The 20,000-nt window shown below is 42.5% G+C and overlaps 1 protein-coding gene across 2 annotated transcripts in view; it reads right to left on the reverse strand.

Annotated features, from left to right (window-relative positions):
- AUTS2 (activator of transcription and developmental regulator AUTS2) overlaps window positions 1-20,000 on the reverse strand; it is a 1,229,496-nt gene that overhangs the window by 362,515 nt on the left and 846,981 nt on the right. For both annotated transcript variants that reach the window (XM_032757630.2, XM_032757612.2), the window contains exon 5: window positions 4,417-4,446. In XM_032757630.2, the coding sequence (XP_032613521.1) occupies window positions 4,417-4,446 (30 nt within the window). The remainder of the gene's footprint in view (window positions 1-4,416; window positions 4,447-20,000) is intronic.

Here is a 20,000-nt window from a genome sequence, read left to right on the forward strand (position 1 = left end):
TTTTTTTTTTTAGAGACAAGGTCTCGCTATGTTGCCCAGGCTGGTCTCAAACTCTAGGGCTCAAAGACAAGAGCCCACTTTGTCCTGCCTTGGCCTCCCTAAGTGCTGGGATTACTGCCATAAGCCACCATGCCTGGCCCTAAATGCTTTCATTTAATTGCTATAGGACTATATGTAGAGCTGTTGTCACCCCCATTTGACAGCTGAGAAAGCCGAGGCTTGTCCACAACAAAATAGAAAGGGACAGAGTCAGAAACATGCGTCAGCCATCACATTGAGGCCCAAGTGCTTGGCCACTGGGCTATACGCCTTCAAATCAGCTCAGTCACATGCTATACACAAGAAAAAGGGTGTGGGTAGAAGAGGGAATGACTTTTAATCTCCACATTAACTTCATAACCAAATAGGGGATATTTCTTAGCATAATGGGCTGCTGCCAGTAGTGGAGAAAGAAAGGAAGCAATAAAATATAGGCCAAATATTTGGCGATATGCATGTTGCCTCTTTGTTCTCATGATACCAATTCATTTCGAATGGGGGATCAGAATAATTGCTTAATCTGGGTGATTAAGGGTGCCAAGTGCTGACTCTTTTCTTAGCTCTCACTGCAATGAACAACAATCCCACATCTAAGATGCAGTGTTCACAGCCTTCTGTAATTCCCCACCCAATTTCTACCTTTTTTTTTTTTTGAGATGGAGTCTCACCCTGTCGTCCAGGCTGGAGTGCAATGGTGCGATCTCGGCTCACTGCAACTTCCACCTCCCAGGTTCAAGCAATTCTCCTGTCTCACCAAGTCGCTGCGACTACAGGCGTGTGCCACCATGCCTGGCTAATTTTTTGTATTTTTAGTAGAGATGGGGTTTCACTATGTTGGCCAGGCTGGTCTCCAACCCCTGACCTTGTCATCTCCCTGCCTTGGCCTCCCAAAGTGTTGGGATTACAGGCATCAGCCACCGCACTCAGCCCAATTTCTACTCTTCATGAATGTCCTCACGGTTATCTGACATTAATGTGGAATGTATTCACGTGGCTGGGAGGGGAGGATAAGGGAGATACTTTGCTCAGTGTCTCATCAAAGCCTTTTTGTGTACAAGTGTGTCTCCTGCATTTAGGGAAAACTCTGCTTTTTTAGCCCCTTTCGGAGTCACTTCCACATTAATTAGTAAGGGTATCATTTTATAAATTACAGCTTCATATCAGAGGAAAGCAGAGTTTATCTTAATTCAGTCAGCTGTGTGAAACACAGTACCCTAATTTTAGCCTGCCGGTTCTGCAGATCCCTATGGAGTAAGAGAACGGCAGGTCTTCTGGAGAGAAATCCCAGTGGGTCTCCGATAAGTCTCACTTTTGCCTCCAATAGCATCCCTGGCGGGGCTTGCTGAAGGGATCCCAGGACACTGAGTGGCATCTTTTCCACCATTAGCAATTCAGATTCGAATGTGAATCCTCCAAGCAACACATGAAAGCAGCCCTGGTTAGCTCTGGGGCTTCGAGGGGGGCACAGGCAAGAGGTTTCTTCACGGAGGAGGCTGACAGGGGCCCAGGCTCCGACAGAGCAGAAGTCTTGGAGGATGGTGTTAAAGTTGACGATAAACACCAGACAATCTCAGTCCAAAAGGGGAAGCCTGAGAGTCCTAACTGCAACAGGGCCAAGCAGGTGCGAGGGCAATTAGAGTCTCAATGGCTCCTGTTGGGAGCCCTCTGCAGAAATGGCATGGGGCAGAACAGAGACAGATGATGTGAACACTGGTTATGGTGCGGCTCCCACTTAAGACCTGCAGGATCACCACAGTAGAAAGGAAGAATGACTGGGGGTGCGGGGCAGGAGGTGCACCATGGATCTGAGGAACACTCCCAATACCCCTTCCCTTCCTGCCATTGCCACTCTTGGACTCGCCTGTTAACAACTATGGATCCGCTTTATTACCCTGAAATCTACTCAAGCTCGGAGTGGTGGCTGGGAACTACCTTCCCAATACTCATTATTCCGACACTTTGATTCTTGCACTTGGAGATGGAAATCCAGGCAATAACTACTCAGGAATTTTCAGGTGACGGGAAAGGAGCTGGTGGGGTGCTCTCAGTATTGGCTCCCAGATCCCTCTGACAACCAGAGGCAGATTATTCCTAGATATTACCAGAGTTAGGTGATCATCAAGACCCATGGTTCAAGACAGCCCCAAAGGCTCCAAGGTCATTGACCTGGGATGAGGCCCAGGCACTGGAACTTGTAGCAGCTCCCCAGGTGATTTGGGTGTCAAGGTTGAGGCCACTGATGAAGACATTTACAAGGAATACAAAACTGGGCATCCTTACCACCTTCTACCACTGCTGAAGACTGGTGATGGTTTTGGAATTCACATTTCCTTTTTTTTTTTTTTTGAGATGGAGTCTCACTTTGTCACCCAGGCTGGAGTGCAGTGGCACAATCTCTGCTCACTGCAACCTCTGCCTCCCAGGTTCAAGCAATTCTCCTGCCTCAGCCTCCCGAGTAGCTGGGACTACAGGCGCCCGCCACCATGCCCGGCTAATTTTTTGTATTTTTAGTTGAGATGGGGTTTCACCATGTTAGTCAGGATGGTCTCGATCTCCTGACCTCGTGATCCACCCGCCTCGGCCTCCCAAAGTGCTGGGATCATAGGTGTGAGCCACTGTGCCCAGCCCCACATTTTCTTTTAAGGAAAGAATGTCAGCTTGGTTGTACAACCCTGAATAATATTTATCCTTCTGGAAAAGTGGCAGAGACTTAGAAAGTGAGATCAACCACTGCTGATAGATCTGGAGTAGCCAGAAGGTACCAGTCCCTCCCTGGGTACTAGTGATGCCCACCATGTGGGAATGTGGCCTCGGGGGTTCGGCGGGCCAGTGACCGTGTCTTGAACACTGAACCATTACTGCTGTGCACATGTCCCTGGCACCCACTACACACTGGCTGCCTGAGATACCAGGGGTCCTACTTCCAAGGAGCTAAGACTCCTGGGGGCTGGAGAAAGGAAGCTCCTACTTGTCAGTTAAACAAAAGAATAATCCACAGCCCCCTTTCCAGTGTGTACTTTCGCTGTCATCCAACAGCCCATTACCATGTCACAGCACAGCGCACCCTTCCATAGGTCACTTTGTTTAAAATGACATGGATAATGCACATGTCAGCAAGCTGACAGTCCTGGCCGTCCTTCAGAGATAAAAACCTCAAGGCGAGAGCCTGTTCTTATCTGGGGGACATGCATTGGTCTATCAACCAAGTCAGGCAGAACATGATTTCTCCAGAGAGCACTTTTTTCATTTCCTGATTTTAAGGACATCAAATAAGCACCATTTGTCTTCATCTGAATATGCTTGACCTGCTCAAATGATGATGTCTCGCATTTTATAACAGGCTACATATGCTGAATTCAAATTAACGACAGTACAGAACAAGAGCCTTTAGATCTCTCTTGGAGGCTGGCAGCAGAGAAGAGAAAAATTCTGGGTTTGTTGGAAATATCCCACTAAATACTAACCGCAGCATTCTGAATAAAATCCGCAAGCATGTAGGACAGATCCAGAAACGGGGGAAGGGAGTACGAGTCCATCCTTTTGATGCCAAGCAATACAGAAACCATGATATTCAGGTAACTCTTTTCAAAATAACACAAAGCAGCAGTAAAAATGGAAGGAAATTCAGTTGGGGATTGGGACGGCTAGAAAGAAAGACCAAACAGACAAATAATCCCTTTGCTTCAGGCAGCAGAAAGCTCACTTTACCAGGTTGTGATCCAATCTTCTGGAACCTCAGAAACTGAGTTCCTTTTCTTGATCCATGTTGATCTGGACACACAGAGGCTGGTACCCATGAGCCTCGAAACAGAGCATGTACCTGCTGGAAGAACTGTCCTCCTACCTGGCCGTCCGCCCAGATGGGAAGAGGGCAGTTCCCATCTGACCTCCCTTGCCCACCCATACCCCATGATGAGATTCCTAGACACATACCATTAACATTTCTATCAAGAAGGCCAATAGGTACAAAAAAAGCATATGGGTCAGTAAAATAAATGCATAAATGACATTATAAACACATACTAGCAAGTTTAATGTTCTCATCACAGATTTTAAAAAATCAGATGGTTATTAAAATAAATAATTTTGTCTTTTAAAATGTTTTTGGGTCTATGAGTCATCTTCCATAAAGTAAAAACTCAGTGTCACATACATGCAATATTAAAGGTCTTGTTTAAAAAAAAAAAGGTAGATCTGACAAATTAAACGTGTCATAGCATAGGAAATGTCACTGTGTGAATAATGCCCATCTTTCCTAAAGAGAAAAGGTCCAGTCAACATGAAGCTGGCAGCCCACCCTGCAGCTGTGTGTGGGAGAACTCCGATGTTCACAGTGTGTTATGTGCTGTGCCCACAATGGGGGAGGGGGGGTCTTACCTTCTCTTCCTGGTCACTGTCACTGTCACACTGAAAATGAAGACAAGAGAGTAAGGGTTAGTGCAAGAACTGAGTATGTTTTTGCTTTTGATGCCTCCTCCCCCAACCCCCATACAAAAAAAGTGCAAGATAAGTAAAGGAAATACAAAATGTTGTCTTCCTGGAAAGAAAGAGTTTCTCCAGCTCAAGTGCTAGTAAACAGCATCTGAAACAAAATGCTATCCAGATGCAAAAAAGTTGTTTTGTTGCTTTCATCTGATGCCTGTACTCTGTGGCTCTTCCTCAGGTCAGTCCAGCAAGGTGCTCAATCACACAAGTGAGCACTTCCCTCCCTCCACTGCAGGGTAGAGGCGCTGCCCCTCTAGGAGTCAGCCACAGGATTAAGGTGAATCAAGACTGTTCAGTGAAATTCAGAGCAAAATCAATTTCTTAACGAAGACATTCTATCTTCAGCTAATGTGAATGGCTGTATCTCTCCCGGTGCTTTTCTACAGGAAAAGAGGTAAACCTCTGGGCATTGTAGTCGCTCATTTGAACTTTGAAGGAAACAGAACATAATGGCCAAGGCTCACCACTTGTGATGGCTGCCTTTTCCAGTTTAGAAGCCCAGAGAATAGAAGGAACATTCTCTATAAAAAGTACGCCAAAGACAAGAGGTCAGGGTAGTAAATAAAAAATATGGGCAAACAAGTATGTTTTAGGGCCACAGACTCAGACCATATCAAACAAATTCCAAAATCCAACCATTGAGTTTGGTTTGGGATAAGCAGAGAGTGATAATTAATAATTAACCCCAATCTTTGGGTTCCTCATGATAAACAAAGGAAAAAAGAACACAACTTAAAAAAAATGAAGTGTTTTGTTAATTCAATACTCAATGAAAAGCTGGGGGATGTGTTTTGTTAGAGTAAAGCTCAGCAGGTAAATATATCCATTCATTCAGTCAACAGCCCTTGATAAGGAACTGCTAAACTAGACTGAAATTCACCTGAGATACAGGCCTGGCTCTGAAGGAGCCTTCCGTTTAGCAGTAAGATATGAAGCTGGGATACAAACACTAGCAGGGGTGTGGCATGATCAGAGCTGCTTCCATGAGGATGACTTTCTGTGGGAACGTGGAGAGAGTGCACAGTGGGGAAAAAACAGGTCACAGGGAGAGCGGTTTGGCAGCCATTCCACTGTCTAACCCAGGGTGGTGCCATGGTTTAGGAAGGGAGAAGCAGATGGCAGATCAATTCTGAAGGTAGAACCAACAGGATTTGATAACACATGGATATGGGAAGCAAGTAACAGGGACGCGTCTAGGATGATGCCAAGGTTTTTTAGTGTGGCCACCTGCACATGGGAGTTGGTATAGCTTTGAACAGAAACAGGAAATAAATTTGCTCATAGGGCAGCCACTGCTGGCTAGATCCCCACAGCCATTTACAACTCCCTTCTGCCTAGTCTGTACCTTCTCCTGACACTTTGAGGTTAAAAATGCCAGGTATTTTCTTTCTCAATTTTTCTTGCAGCTAAAGGTGGGAAAAGAGGTAAACCTCTGGGCATTGTAGTCGTTCATTTGAAGGCCCATATTTGGCCAATGAGATTCTGAAATCTGCTGAGGGCTCTAGAAACAATTTTGTCTCCCCAGTAAACAAAGAAAAGAAGGAACCACCTGCCTTAGGCCTTTGAACGTGAGTGTATAAAAATGTGATGTCCAGATACGTAGCAGCCATCTTGCAAAAATGAGGCAAAAAGACTCAGTACAAAAACAACAGAGTGGGACCAAGGGAAAAAAAGCCTGACGGAATTGGACCACTGAACCCATCTCAGGGCAGCCTGCCTCAGGACTTTTATTCAGAAAACACTAAGTTACCTTATTGTTTAAGCTCCTATTAGAGAGCTTTTAATGAGAAGTAACAGAACACCCATCTAAATGGACTTCTTGCTATTATGAGACAACCTGGGGACTACTTATTCTTTTCAGACTAAGCACTCTGTACTAAAAGCATTTAGGAACTTATATCACAGTCTCATAGACTGGAGGATTAGAACATTTTCTACTTCTCCCATTGGCTCCTCAGTGCCACAGGGTAGTCAGATATTCAGTGACAGTGATTTAACCAAGTACAGTGCATCATTTCCAATCCAGCTTCCAACCTCAGATTGTCTACATTTACATTCTTTGACCTGATGAGTGGTTTATTTATTATAATAAGTCAAATGAGTTGAGAAATTGGATGAGATAAAGACTTTGAAGGCCTAGAACCGCAGGTGGATGAGGAACAATAGTGTCCTGATTGTGTGATCTCTCCATTGCCTTTAATTAAGCCCTCTGTGAGGCTCCTAAGATCCGGGCACATTTTCAAGAGTGACAACGCTCAATTCAGGAGGGGTGTGGAAGGCGGAAGACTATTTTGCCAGGCAGGCTCATGTTCCCAGATGTTCACAGCGCTCCTTGTGAGGTAATCAATGACAGCTGAAGGCTGTGGCAGCGCATTTGCCCACCTCCCCAAGGATCTGGTGTGCAGGGAGGACGCGGGGTGGGGTAGCTGGGAAAGAACCACCACTGTGCCCCCTATCCTAACGGCAGTATGTCCCTGGGAATGGTTATTTCTATCAAAGTGTTAAGCTTCTTGCTTTCCCGCAGTCCAGTTCTAATTTCAAGGTCCACTTAATTCTGCACCAAGTAATTACTGATATACCCAGAAGCACCTTGTCTCCAGAGTTAAGCATATGGTGAAGAACTGAGACCTACTGGTATCCATTATGGAAGCAGCACGGATGCCAAGCCGATTAAAAATGCTCAGGCTCCCCACACAACATGCCGGGTGAGTGACAGCTCCTCCACAAGGCCAGTCGTGGAGTCTGCCAAAACAGTCTCTGCTGCACTGGGGTCCACATGGTGTGCTGAGAAAACAGTTCCATTTCTGGTATTAAATTCCCATACTGACCCGAGGACTTTGCCGTGAGCTCAGCAGGAGCGCACCATCCAATTTACAGCTCCACTCTCTGGAGCCTCGAGTGCCAGCCCCTGGCAGAGACGAATGATGGTCAACCCCTCCAGCTCATAAATTATGCAAAGGCAATAAATGCACTCAGCAAACAGTGCCTAACGTTTGCCTTGCCTGGCTCCTAACACACTCTGTAAAAAGCCAGAAGCTCGACACATACAAGAGGTCTATTCCACTCATAAAGGGGGTTTGTTGACAACCCCAGACGGAAAGCGAGCCACAGTCCTAAGGAGTCTTTCTGCTTCACTGGCAGCGGTTTATGGGCCTGCTTTATGAAAAAGGGAGGCTGTTTTATAGAGTCAGTGTGGGTAGAATTCATGGTCTCAAATTCACATTTAATACGCTGTACAGTTTTCACACCCTAAGTTCAATACACTGTGGATTTTTTTGGCCAAATGATTCTTGGTCTTCAAAGGTTAAAAGAAGAAGTGTCTGCTCCTCAATCCCTAGATACCCACTCCAATTTATAAGAGTTCACATTGAGCCACCTCCTGATGCAGGTTTATGTTCTGCATGAGGCTGGGAAATGGAAAAGGCATGTCAGATGCAGAGACGGGGTCCCAGCAGATTTGACCATTTTAAGCATTTTGACATCGGGGTCCTGCTTTGGTTTATTAGCAAACAGGTTGCACACTAACTACCAGCTTGAGGTGACGAAGTACTCTCCATGACAAGATTTCAAAGCCCGCTGTGAAAAGCTAAAAATATTTCCTCCATCTTAAAAGCAAGAAATGAAAAGAGACAAAAAGAAACAACTAGGCCTTACAGCAATGACAGGTAAGAATTCGTGGTCACCCGGCCTTCAGACAAAGACATGACCCGAACCATCACAGACAAAAGGAGAGAAAGAGGAGGTGTGCACGCCTGGCCACAGGCCTCAAAAATGCACAGTTAGAAAGGGACTAGTTCCTAAACCTGAGTCCTTCCAGCCATCCCAATACTGAGACTGCTCAACTTCCATCTTCACCATCTCTTCCCCTGGTTTCATGAATTAAAAGTGAACTGCTGGAGGCATGGTCTTCCTTTCCCAGACAAGTCTTACCCCTTAAACAACGAACCAACCCACCCAATCTTTCTCCTTTTGAAAATACAGATTTACAGCCAGGTGAGGGGGCTCATGCCTGTAATCCCAGCACTTTGGGAGGCTGAGGCGGGTGGATCACGAGGTCAGGAGTTCGAGACCAGCCTGACCAACATGGTGAAATGCCATCTCTACTAAAAATACAAAAATTAGCCGGGCATGGTGGCACGCGCCTGTAATCCCAGATACTCAGGAGGCTGATTCAGGAGAATCGCTTGAGCCAGGGAGACGGAGGTTGTAGTGAGCTGAGATCACTCCACCCTGGGCAACAGAGCGCGACTCCGTCTCAAAAACAAACAAACAAACAAACAGACAAAAAACATATTTACTGGATACATTTTAAAAATTACCCATAAATCTACAATCCTTAGGTAAACACTGTTAATACATTTGTGTAAGTCTTTCCAGTCTTAAGGATATAATTCCCCTCATCTTTCAAACATACATTTTAAGAAATAAAAATGAATTCCTACCATTTTGGAACCTGCTTTGATTTCCACATAAGATGTCAAATATTTTAGTTTAATCAGTAAAATTTATGCTGTAACATCACTTTAAAAAATGGCGACACTGCAATCTGCTGTGTGGATTGTAACATAATCTAATTTAAAAATTCCCCAGTGCTGGTTATTTAGATTGTTTCAACTGCACATCCTAGAATTTTTCCCTTTGCACCCATTCACCAATATTACTGTTTGTGACTGTCTTTTCAAGGCCCTTCCTTTTCTGCATATTCTTTAATGTCACTGTCTCCCCAGAGTTGCATCTGGAGTTCTATTGTTTCTATGTGACTTTCAAGGGAGTCCTTAAAGATTCCCTTGGTCCTTTCTACCATGTATATGCTGAAACTCAAAAATCTCTATGCCCACATTTGCCAGCTGTGTAACTTTGGATAAGTTATTTAAACTCTCTGGGCCTTAGTTTACTTCTCTGTAAAATATGGCTAGAAGAGGAGAATGAGTTAGTACATGTAAACAACTTAGTGCATGGTACCAAGTATGTGCAGATGATAAATGTTAAGTATTATGAAGCTTCTGTTTGGTACGTGCCCCCGGTTGAAGTGCGGTGAATACCTCAGACTCAAGTATCTATCTAAATCTGGACTCAACATCTTTGCTCACCTGAAACTGCCCCTCTCCCATGTTGCCCTTGGTAATAGCATCACCAAGCAATCACTCAACTGCGTAAGTGAAGAGCCTTATCCTTGACCCCATCCTTGAGTGGACTTATCTTCCTCTCTCACCCCATGTTACTGATTCTGCTTTCTAACTCTCCATCCCTGTGGCCATGGCTACTGTGTTAGTTCAGGGTTTTATTTTGTCATTACAAGAGGATAATGACTGCTTTCCAAGGTCTATGCTCTCTTCCTTTTCTAATCCAAGTCCTTATTGACCAGAGTGGATCTCCTAAATTTCTATTTGATGCAGATGCTTCACAAAGCCTATGAAGACCCTTCACATTCTGTTTCTAATCCCCCTCAACTCCCAAATCCCAACCACTGTCTCAACACAATGCTTCTTAAGCTTTCTGTGGTGAAGAGCCATTTGTTTTTGTTTTGCTTTCTTTAATTTCTAATATGTTACGACAATTACTTTTGTAAAATATAATAAAAAGTCAAATTCTTGAAAAATGAAAAATAAAAACAAATATATATATAATACATTGTAAAAAATTATTAGATTTATGAAACACAAAATTATGCTACTGAGTTACTCTAAAAGTTTCCCAATGCTTACTCTTGACTCTCCATACTAATCTCACAGCAGGTTGGTTGCAAACAGCTTGTGGCCAGGCCCTGGTTGGCATCCTCACGTTGTGTGGCACTATCCTAACATACCTTGCTTCAACCACGCCCACTCACGCTCAGTCATACCACCAGGCATCTGCACTTAACAAGTCCCTCTACTGGGAATTCTGTTCCTCCAAGTTTCTACCCAAAAGCCTGACATTCACCTTCAAAACACAGTTCCTTTTTTGAATCTTCCAATACTTTTCCAGAAAGACTTAATTTCTTCTATCTCCATCCCTTACAAAACTGTACTGCAGTTGTTTGCCACAACAGTCTTTCCTGCCAGAGAATGAGCTCCACGTAGGTAAGGACAGTGCCTTGCTTATCTTTGTACCTCTAGGCCTTGGGACACAATAGGTGCTCACTTATACTGACAAGTCAATCTCATTCTTCTTGAGTATTGTTCAAACTGTGGTTGATTCCATGCAGCATAAGCAAAATATGATTTAAAGGGCAGGTGATTCCAAAGAGAAAGTACAGGAAACACTAATATGACTGCTTAACACAAAGAGATGTATGTGTGAACATACTGAGGGAGGTTAAAATTGTTAGCAGAGCCTAGAGTTGGGGCCCAGAAGAAAATATCTTCCATTAAAAGGCTCAGAAAAGATGTGATTATGACTTTATTATACTTCTTCAAAAGCAAGTATTTTTCATTTTCATTTGGGAATCTCAGTATCTGTGTTTTAAGACTCTGGTCCAAATTGAAATGAGTCAAGGTCTGTGACATCTCTCTGTCTCATTCAGAATGTAGCAACAAGATGGAATTCTAGGTACCTTGTGATGGAATGCATTCTTAAGCAGAGAGTGGCAATCATTGAATATATCACATACAATGACATTGAGGAGGGCATTGCTCTCTATTCTGCTCAATGGACCTTGCTGGAACAGTTATTTCGTATCTCAAATCCATTTATCATTGCCACCAAAGATGTCAGGGCTGAATACCACTGCTGAACAAAGTTATTTTATTCTTGTTTCTGCCTAAAGGAAATGAGAGGAAAATGAGGGAGAACCCCAACTTGTAAACTACAATATCTAACATCAAGTATAATTTAACTTTGCCAGTGACAAAACAAATCGATTCCCCTTTGGGGCAGGCAGTTTATCTAAGACCTTAAAGACATCCCTCACCTAAAAGCAATTTCAGAAGAAGCCACCTGCAGAAAACATGACACTTATTTTCTTATTTAAAGAAGTAAGATAGCAGCATGGTGACTAAAAACACGTTCACCATCCCCTGCCCAGCTGCCCAGTCCTTTCCTCATGTAAAAATGAGCTGCCATTTTGTGCCACATATGACAGCTCTGATGTTGTCTGTTTTTCATCAATCCACAAAGCCCTAATTTCACACTGTTTACATTGCTCTCATATTGGTTTTGGACTAAGTGAAATTTAAAGCTACTAGGGCCCTAGAAATTTTTATGTTTTTAAACCTGAAAATGTTCTCACTGAGATCATATTCTTACTGACTGTAAAATAATGCCATTGACTCCTCCCCTCTATCTTAACAGTAACTATGCCTGATCAAATAAAATTGCTCAGATAAAATGAAAGCCTAATTAAAAGATTCATGTTCCAAACAACAGTTTACAAGAATAAAGCTTTTGTTAATCACCTAATGAGCCCATTTGAAAATCATATGAGGTCCACCAATCTTCAATTGTTCAGGAGCTACAAGAGAGAATCAACTCTCAGAAGCCTCTGGAATTTGGTACTGATAATCTAGCATTCCTGAATGGGGAGTTCTCAGAATCTGACATTTTTGCAAGTTCTCAGTTTGAACTGGCCAGAGCTCAAATAACCAATGTGATCTGAGGGGACTAATGGAACACTTCTTATTCCCCCTCCAGTGTCTCAGATAATCACACACTTTCATTCAACCAACAAGGTTCAGGTAACTACTATGTGCTAGGTTCATTCTACCACCCATCAGAAGTGCAAATATATTGACAGAAATCAGGTTGTCCAAACTTGAAGTTTTAAAGCTCACAAATTAAATTCTAATATATTTTTTTCCTTTTTGTCACTTTGAAATCCAAGTGTATTTCATAAAACAATCTGTATACTGTAAATTTCCACAGATCATTAAAGTATTGTTGAGTTAATGGAAGTGGGGCTGGAAGTGAATATTTCACAAATCTTTGGGGAGTTCAGCTTGTTTTCCCCTAAGAAAGGAAGTCACATTTTGCCAAGTATAAATATACATAAACCCCAAAGATGAAATTTACTTAAAACCCAGAGTCCACAACCTCAGTGGTTGCCAAACTCAGAAAAATAAGTCTCTTGTCCAAAGGTAAAACTGACAGTCTGGGGCCCGGTGATTTGTAAATCATCTCTTTTAAGCTTAAGCAACAGATCCTTTGCTTCTCTGTCATTGATTTACTGATTCTAAGTCATCAATAGCATTAATCCGTACTTGCCTGGGGACCTATTACAAATGACTTTGAAGATGGTGTGAAGCAAGAGTTTATTATGAGACCACAGTGTTACTATCAGGAAGACATCTTTGCCTGTGTGCTTTGGCAGAATTCTATTTGTGACCCCTCTGTAATGGGGCAATTTTCCCTTCCCATATATAGTTTCTCGGTGCTTTGGGTGTGGCCTGAGCCCCCACCCCCAGGTTTGCTTCAACTGATGCTGGGTTCTTTTTGGAGTCCTGTGTAAGCTAATAAAACCCACATTTGCTGATGAGTAAAAAGGAAAAGTATGTTATGGGTTAAAATAATACAAGAGTCTATTTTTTCCGCTGTGTTGTGATCCATAGAAATCACCCTGAGCCTTTTCCCTTTCTTCTCTGCCTGGGAAGCCAATTGCTTTGATTGCAGTGATATGAGCTAGCTAAAATGACTTGCCCTTGCTTGTGAGGCAAATGGAACATGCTAATAGAACTTATCGCATTACCCGATGCAAAAGTGCCATAGCTCATTACTTTAAGATAAAAGGATATCATTGCAGACGGCAAGCAGAATTGACTTTCTGAGGCCCGACTTGATGATGATTTAATCAACTGCTCTCTTTCACTTCTCATCTCTGTGCCTGTCGGTTTCACAGGTGCCGTTAAATGAGACACTCAGAAAGTGAGCGGAGGGAAAGAAATTGCTGTCATTACTTTTCAAGAAAGGAGGTATGCAAATTTTCGACAGAAAGATTGCGTTCATAATGGGCCTGGTAAAATACAAGGATCATGCTTGACAGGTGAGGGCAAGCCATTTGTATGTCCTTAAAGCGGAGCAACCGTCCTCGTTTAGAAATGTGCTCGGTAAGAGAAACTACAAATGAGAGGCCTGGTGGGGCCAGGGGAGAGGTGGGGCGGAATCACAGAGGGTTGGTTCAAGCTGGTCTATGTTCTAGAAAACAGGAGGGTGCTTAAGACTCAGGAAGCCAAAGCCAGAGGAACAGATAACAAAGCCTGGTAGCTTTCAATGTGAACCAAGATGCTAACAGCTCTTGAAAAGACCACATCATTCTCCTTCATATATAACTATGGAGACAGATTGCCTGGGTGCAAAGCCTGCCTGTACTGTACATCATCTGTGAAACCTCTAGCAAGGAACTTAGCGTCTCTGTGCTTCAGTTTCCTCATCTATTAAATGGGGCTATTGACAGTATGTACCTCATAGTGTTGCTAAGAACATTAATTGAGTTAATAAATATATAATTTGTATAAGTACATATGTAATAAACATAAAAATGTCTAGAACAGTGCCTGATACATAGGAAGCAATCAACAGATGTTAAAAACCATCCATCCATCCATCCATTCATCTTCAGTAAGACTGAATTTTTTTTTTAAAAAAGCATACATGAGTCAGGTGTTGGAAATCTCCCTGGCTCTAGTCTAGATAGAATAGAATTCTTCACTGATTTCACATACGTTTTGCATAAATTCTTCTGATTTAACATATACAAGTCTTGCTCCCCAGGCAAGCAGTGAACTCCTCAGAAAGTGCAGGCTGGTTGTCCCTGGAATCATCACAGGGTCTACTGTATTCTTGAGGACCCTCAAAGATGCTCAACAACAATTTGATGATTTATGGTTCCTCCTCCCTCCCTCCTTCCACTCATTCCACATTATCTGATACTGCCTGTGGTGCTCTAGCCCTTTGAGGAATCTCCTCTTGGAGTAGAAAATGCCTGAGTTTAGCTGGGAATCTCAGGTGATCACTGTGTGCCCTATGTATCCTGGGGAAGGAAAGGCACAGCCAGCAGGAACAGCCAGTCTGGGTTGAATCACCTTCAGGAAGGCAGAATGAATATGAACAGATTACATGATCAGGGTATCATGAACAGAGGTGTTTTTTCATCCACTTTGTCTTCAATAGGTAATTGCTCTATTTTCTCCAACACTCAAAGTAAAAGCTTCTCTCTTAAAGTGCTTGGAATTCCAAGTTCTTTTTCCCCAGGTAATGAAGCTGCTGCAACCATTCTTCCTTCCACCGCAAAGGTTGTGAGACACTGAATGTAGCTACGGCTTTCCATGCTAAGTATCACCTACATGATTCAATTCCCAGCCAAAGGGTCAATGTCCATCTCAAGCTAAAGGAGAGATGGGGTGTCCATGACGGCAGGGCAGCCCTGAGCTCTCTATTTTGGAAAAGCCTGGTTGTTGAAGTGCATTTCACATCTTGCAGGGTTCCTCCACAGGAACAATGACAGAGCATGTTTCCCTCTAGAAATGCCAGCTGTTGGCTGGCATTCATCAAAAAAGAATCCTGAGGCCAGGCGCGATGCCTCATGCCTGTAATCCCAGAACTTTGGAAGACTGAGGCGGGATGATCGCTTGAGCCCAGAAGTTCAAGACCAGCCTGGGCAACATAGCGAGACACCTGTCCCTGCAAAAAATTTTAAAATTAGCAGATATGGTCATGCATGCCTGTGGTCCCAGCTACCTGGGAGGCTGACATGCGAGGATTGCTTGAGCCCAGAAGGTCAAGGCTGCAGTTAGCTGTGATCATGTTATTGTGCTCTAGCCTGGGTGACAGAGAAAGACCTTGTACAAAACAAATAAACAAACAAACAAACAAACAAACAAACAAAAAACACAAAGAATCCTGACAACAGCTCTAGAAGAAAGTATTATATTACCACCCTTCCATTTTAGAGATGAGAAGGTAAGTAAGGCTTCCAATGACAGAGATGGTACTTGAACCCAGTAATGGCCTTCAAAGTTCATGTTCTTAGCCAGTATAATGTACCATCTCACTCTCTCTCTCAGGCTATACAAAGAAACTACTTCAAAATATTTTCCTGATTGATTGCTTGGCAAAGTACAGAGGCAAGCTGAAACTGAAAAGAGATTGCAGTGCCTACAAGCAGCAGTGGATGTAGCCAGTCAGCCGTATTTCTGCTCCACAGAAGACAGCTCTCCCTTAAGAGGGACTGAGCACAGTCCCTGGCTCACAGGAAGTGCTCATTCAGTCTGAGGCTGACGTAGGTTCAAATTCTAACCCCCTCCACTTAATAATCATGCCGTGTTTGGAAAGGAACTTAATTCTTGGAGTCTACCTTTCTTAACCAGTGAATGGTGATGATACACACCCCACAGGATTTTTGGGAGAATTAAATGAGTTCAGGTATGTGAAAGCAGCCAGAAAGATACCAATAGTTTCACTTTTCCAGTTATTTCTGTGAAAGATATGTTATATCACACACAACAACAGGGTAACTTACTAATTCTTTAAATGTTGGGTTGAATTTTTGTACCATTTTATTGCCAGAGGGGAAGTCACATTCTGCAAGGATTTCTGCTCAGGACGTGTTTAAAGACTCAATACTATGCTACACGAAAACAGAAACAACCATCCAAACAAACAAAACCAGAAACCATCATTCCCTCTCAATGAAGTGAGCAACAAGAAGAATGCTCCAGGTAACTAATAGTTTTATTTCACTGATAAAAACCAAAAAGGAAAGACACTTTAGAGCTGAAATTTTGAAGTGTTCCTTTAGGTTCTTGATGAACGTTTTTCCTAGGACGGATGTAGCTTGGACTTATTCTTCAAATAGTCAGTAACCCGCATACGGGGACTAAAGTAAAATGCATAGGTATAAGATTTGGAGTTTAAATTTGTAAGTTATGCTATGCATAGTGCATATGGGCTTTGACATTATTAAAATGTTCAAAGTTAAGCTGGAAAAATAAATAAATACACAGATAAATAGAATGGATATCAAAAACACCAGGTGATTACCGGTGCAAGTAGGAAGCTAGATACTTTAAACTTTGTCTAGCGATTCTGACCAGTCAGAATTAGGAGATACTTTGGATAGCCCTACTCACAGAGATTATTTATATTCAAGATTGATTTAAGGACTGATTTACCAAAATCAACCAAGAGAGTAATCTTGACAGAGATAAAAATTCCCAGAGGTAACTGCAAAAATGAGGATTCGCTGAGAGAATATAACTGAAGTACCTGGCACTTAGTAGGCACTCAGGGGTCCAACAGACCACCACCCTTTCAGGACACATGGAAATGACTGTTCCTTCTTCCATATGGAAGCTTTCCAGGGCTCTGACTTCTCTGGCTGTACCTTAGCTGATGGTTTCTAGCACCTCCAACACTGTTGGCTAGTTTCCTTGACAAAATCTCAGTTTGCTCATATCTTGCTCCACTTGAAGCTGGTACCTAGAAGGTGCTCAATACGTATATGTGAAAGAATTAATAAATTACAGTAGCAAAATACCTGAGGGAAGGTAGCATAGAAAGTGTCTAAGTGAAGAGATCAAGAGAGAGACAGTGGTTGGCGGCATGAACACTAAAAGATCTGAAAGTGTGGTAGGTGTCTGTGTCTATGAAAAAGATGGGTATAATTTTTTTTTCTTGAGACAGAGTCTCACTCTGTTGCCCAGGCTGGAGCACAGTGGCGCAATCTTGGCTCAGTGCAACTTCCGCCTCCTGGGTTCAAGCGATTCACCTGCCTCAGCTTCCCATAACTGGAACTATAGGCATGCGCCACCACACCCAGCTAATGTTTTTTAGTATAGACAGAGTTTCACCAGGTTGGCCAGGCTGGTCTCAAACTCCTGACCTCAGGTAATCCACCCACCTCAGCCTCCCAAAGTGCTGGGATTACAGGCATGAGCCACCATGCCTGGCTGACGCGGATATAATTTTGAGGCAACAGTAAATTCTAAGAAAATAACAGCAGGCACTTGAAGAAATCAGATCTTAAGGTTACTCTTTTATGAAAATCAGGAAACTCAAGATAAAAAACTGTATTTCTTTTCACATTTTATTCACTTCAAGTCAACTAGAGCAACTGGAATTGAGCAGGAAGGACAATGGTGCTCTCATATTGCTGACATAATGGCCACATTATCAATTTCTCACCAACCAGATTTCTTTTTTTGTTTTTTTTTTTTTTTTACAAATGCAAGATAGTGAGAAGCTTGGCTAAAGGAATATAAATATGGCTTGAGATAATGAGAATGGTTCAAGAAGATCCAAAGACATCTTAGGCTACCGTCACATAGGATCCTAAAGTGATTCCTTTTTCTTCTTCTCTTTATTGGGTATCTGCCTTCACTTTTGCCCTTTGTAGAATTCCTCATACTCATAGCAGAGATTTTCAATTAAACTGTATCCAACAAAAACAGTCTTTATTTTAGGATGGCTTGAAAACCTAGTCTTCTATATCATAAACAAGGAAGGGTAGCATTACTATAAATTGTCTGCAAGAAAATACAAATTGCCAAGATAAAAACACCCACTGGTTTGCCAGTCTCAAGTTTCCTGTTTTGACATACTATATGCAGTAATTTGGTATCCACAATCTCTTATTAGAAAATGAATGTGCTATTTTTCTGAATGCTGCAATTACAATAATTGAATTTAAAATGGGGATTGAGTTTCTCTATTTGGAGGAAAAGAATAATTGTGTATTTCTGATTAAAATCAAGGGGACTGAAAGAGGTTGTACAAATTCCAGCTTCAGTCTCCCCGAGTGACTCCTCATCAGGGCAGAAAAGCAGTTAGCCAGAGAAAAGACAAATTCAAATGCGGGTGGAGAAATGGACCAGCACCTCAGCAGCAGGCACTGTCTCTGGCCTCATTTGCTTTGTCTCCTGGCCTTCCGTCACAACAGCCCTGTGACAGAGGCAATCAGAGCCGCATGGCATTGTTACATTTTAAATGGCAGCCATGCTGGAGTTCCCCACTGTGTCAAAAATTAAGAGTTAAAATGCAAGGAAAACAAACATCTCTTTGTGTTGAAAATGCCTGTCCGCTTTTAGACTGCCAACATTTTGGAGTAGTTTTTACTTCTGCACTGTAGAATCTCTTTTCTGGGTGAGGGAAATGTAATGGCAGAAGGGTTGGGGGGGGATGAGAGAAAATAATTAATAATATTTTCTAAATACCTTTTTTTGTTTTACTAAAAAATTACGTTAAAAGGCACCTTTACGGTTCAGATGTAGGAATGAAAAAGGAATGAAGAAAGAGGGCTATCCTACCTTTTTATGCCTTTTTCTTTTTTAATTTCTGGTGGCATCTTTCAGTCTTCTAAAACCCCTATTTAGCTAAAAGTGAAGGTGAAATGTAGTCTCACAATTCCCCCTAAATGTTCGTCAAAATATAGCTTCCTAAGAAAAGAGAAAATTTTTCTAGCACAGAGTGAGCCATGGATTGCCTCTTTATGGGATACTGTTCACTATTTTTTTGTGGCTTTATTGAGATATAACTGACATCGGTAAAAAGGCACGTATTTAAAATGCACAATCTGATAGCTTTTCATATATGTGTACACACCTGTGAAGCCATCACCACGATCAAGACAGTGAACCCGTCCATCCCTCCCCAAAGCTTCCATCCCTCTCTCGGGTCCCTTACCATATCACTGATGTGCCTTCTGTCACTATAGATTAGTAGGTATTTTCTAAAATTTTATATAAATGGAACCATACAGTATTGTACTCTTTTTGTCTGGTTTCTATCAGTCACTGCTTACCATTTTGACAACTAACTAAAAAGGAGCCTCCTAGCTCCAAGGCAAAAGGCAACCTTCAGAGGCTGCCTTGGCCAGAGTTTATTGTCATCCCCCAGGAACAGAACCGATTACTTGGTCTTACTTTATTCTTAGGCTTTATTATGTACTTCAGTAATCAATAAGCACTTCTATGGCAGAGGGTTTATTTTACCCTATAAATCCAAGAAGGAGAGAATGATATTAAGACATCAGTATGGATGGCCTCTGCTGCTCTGTAACACTATGAGGAGAACACAAGCAACAGATTTAAATCTAAGAAGGTTACGGAGCAGTCACAGCTCCTGGCTGGATGGCAGGGATCATAAAAGACTCAGGCAAGATCTACAGCAACTTCACTGTAAACCAATGGGACTTTCAGAGCAAAAAACCCAAACCGAACAGGCATGCTCGTTGTCTGCCCTGAAAGAGTTATAAGAGCTGGCTTGAGTAGAATGTGAAGAGTCCCACTAAAAAATCCAAAATATTTCTTAACAGAACAAATACAAAGGTAGAGAACAAATACTGATTTCAGGCTGACTGTGTAGAAAGCTTTGCTCTGGTGTAGAAAGAACCTCACTTGGTAGCCGCCTCAGAGCCCCAGGAGACCTTTAATTCTCTCCCCTGCAACTCCTCGCCCCAGGGCTCCGAGATAATTATCACTGGAGCATCTTTTCTCTAGCTGGCCCTTGGAGACTCATCCTTCCTTTCAAAAGCAAAGAGGTCAATTCACGGAAGACGAAATATAAAT

Source organism: Hylobates moloch, unplaced genomic scaffold, assembly GCF_009828535.3.
Source record: "Hylobates moloch isolate HMO894 unplaced genomic scaffold, HMol_V3 SCAFFOLD_1, whole genome shotgun sequence".
Taxonomy (NCBI): domain Eukaryota; kingdom Metazoa; phylum Chordata; class Mammalia; order Primates; family Hylobatidae; genus Hylobates; species Hylobates moloch.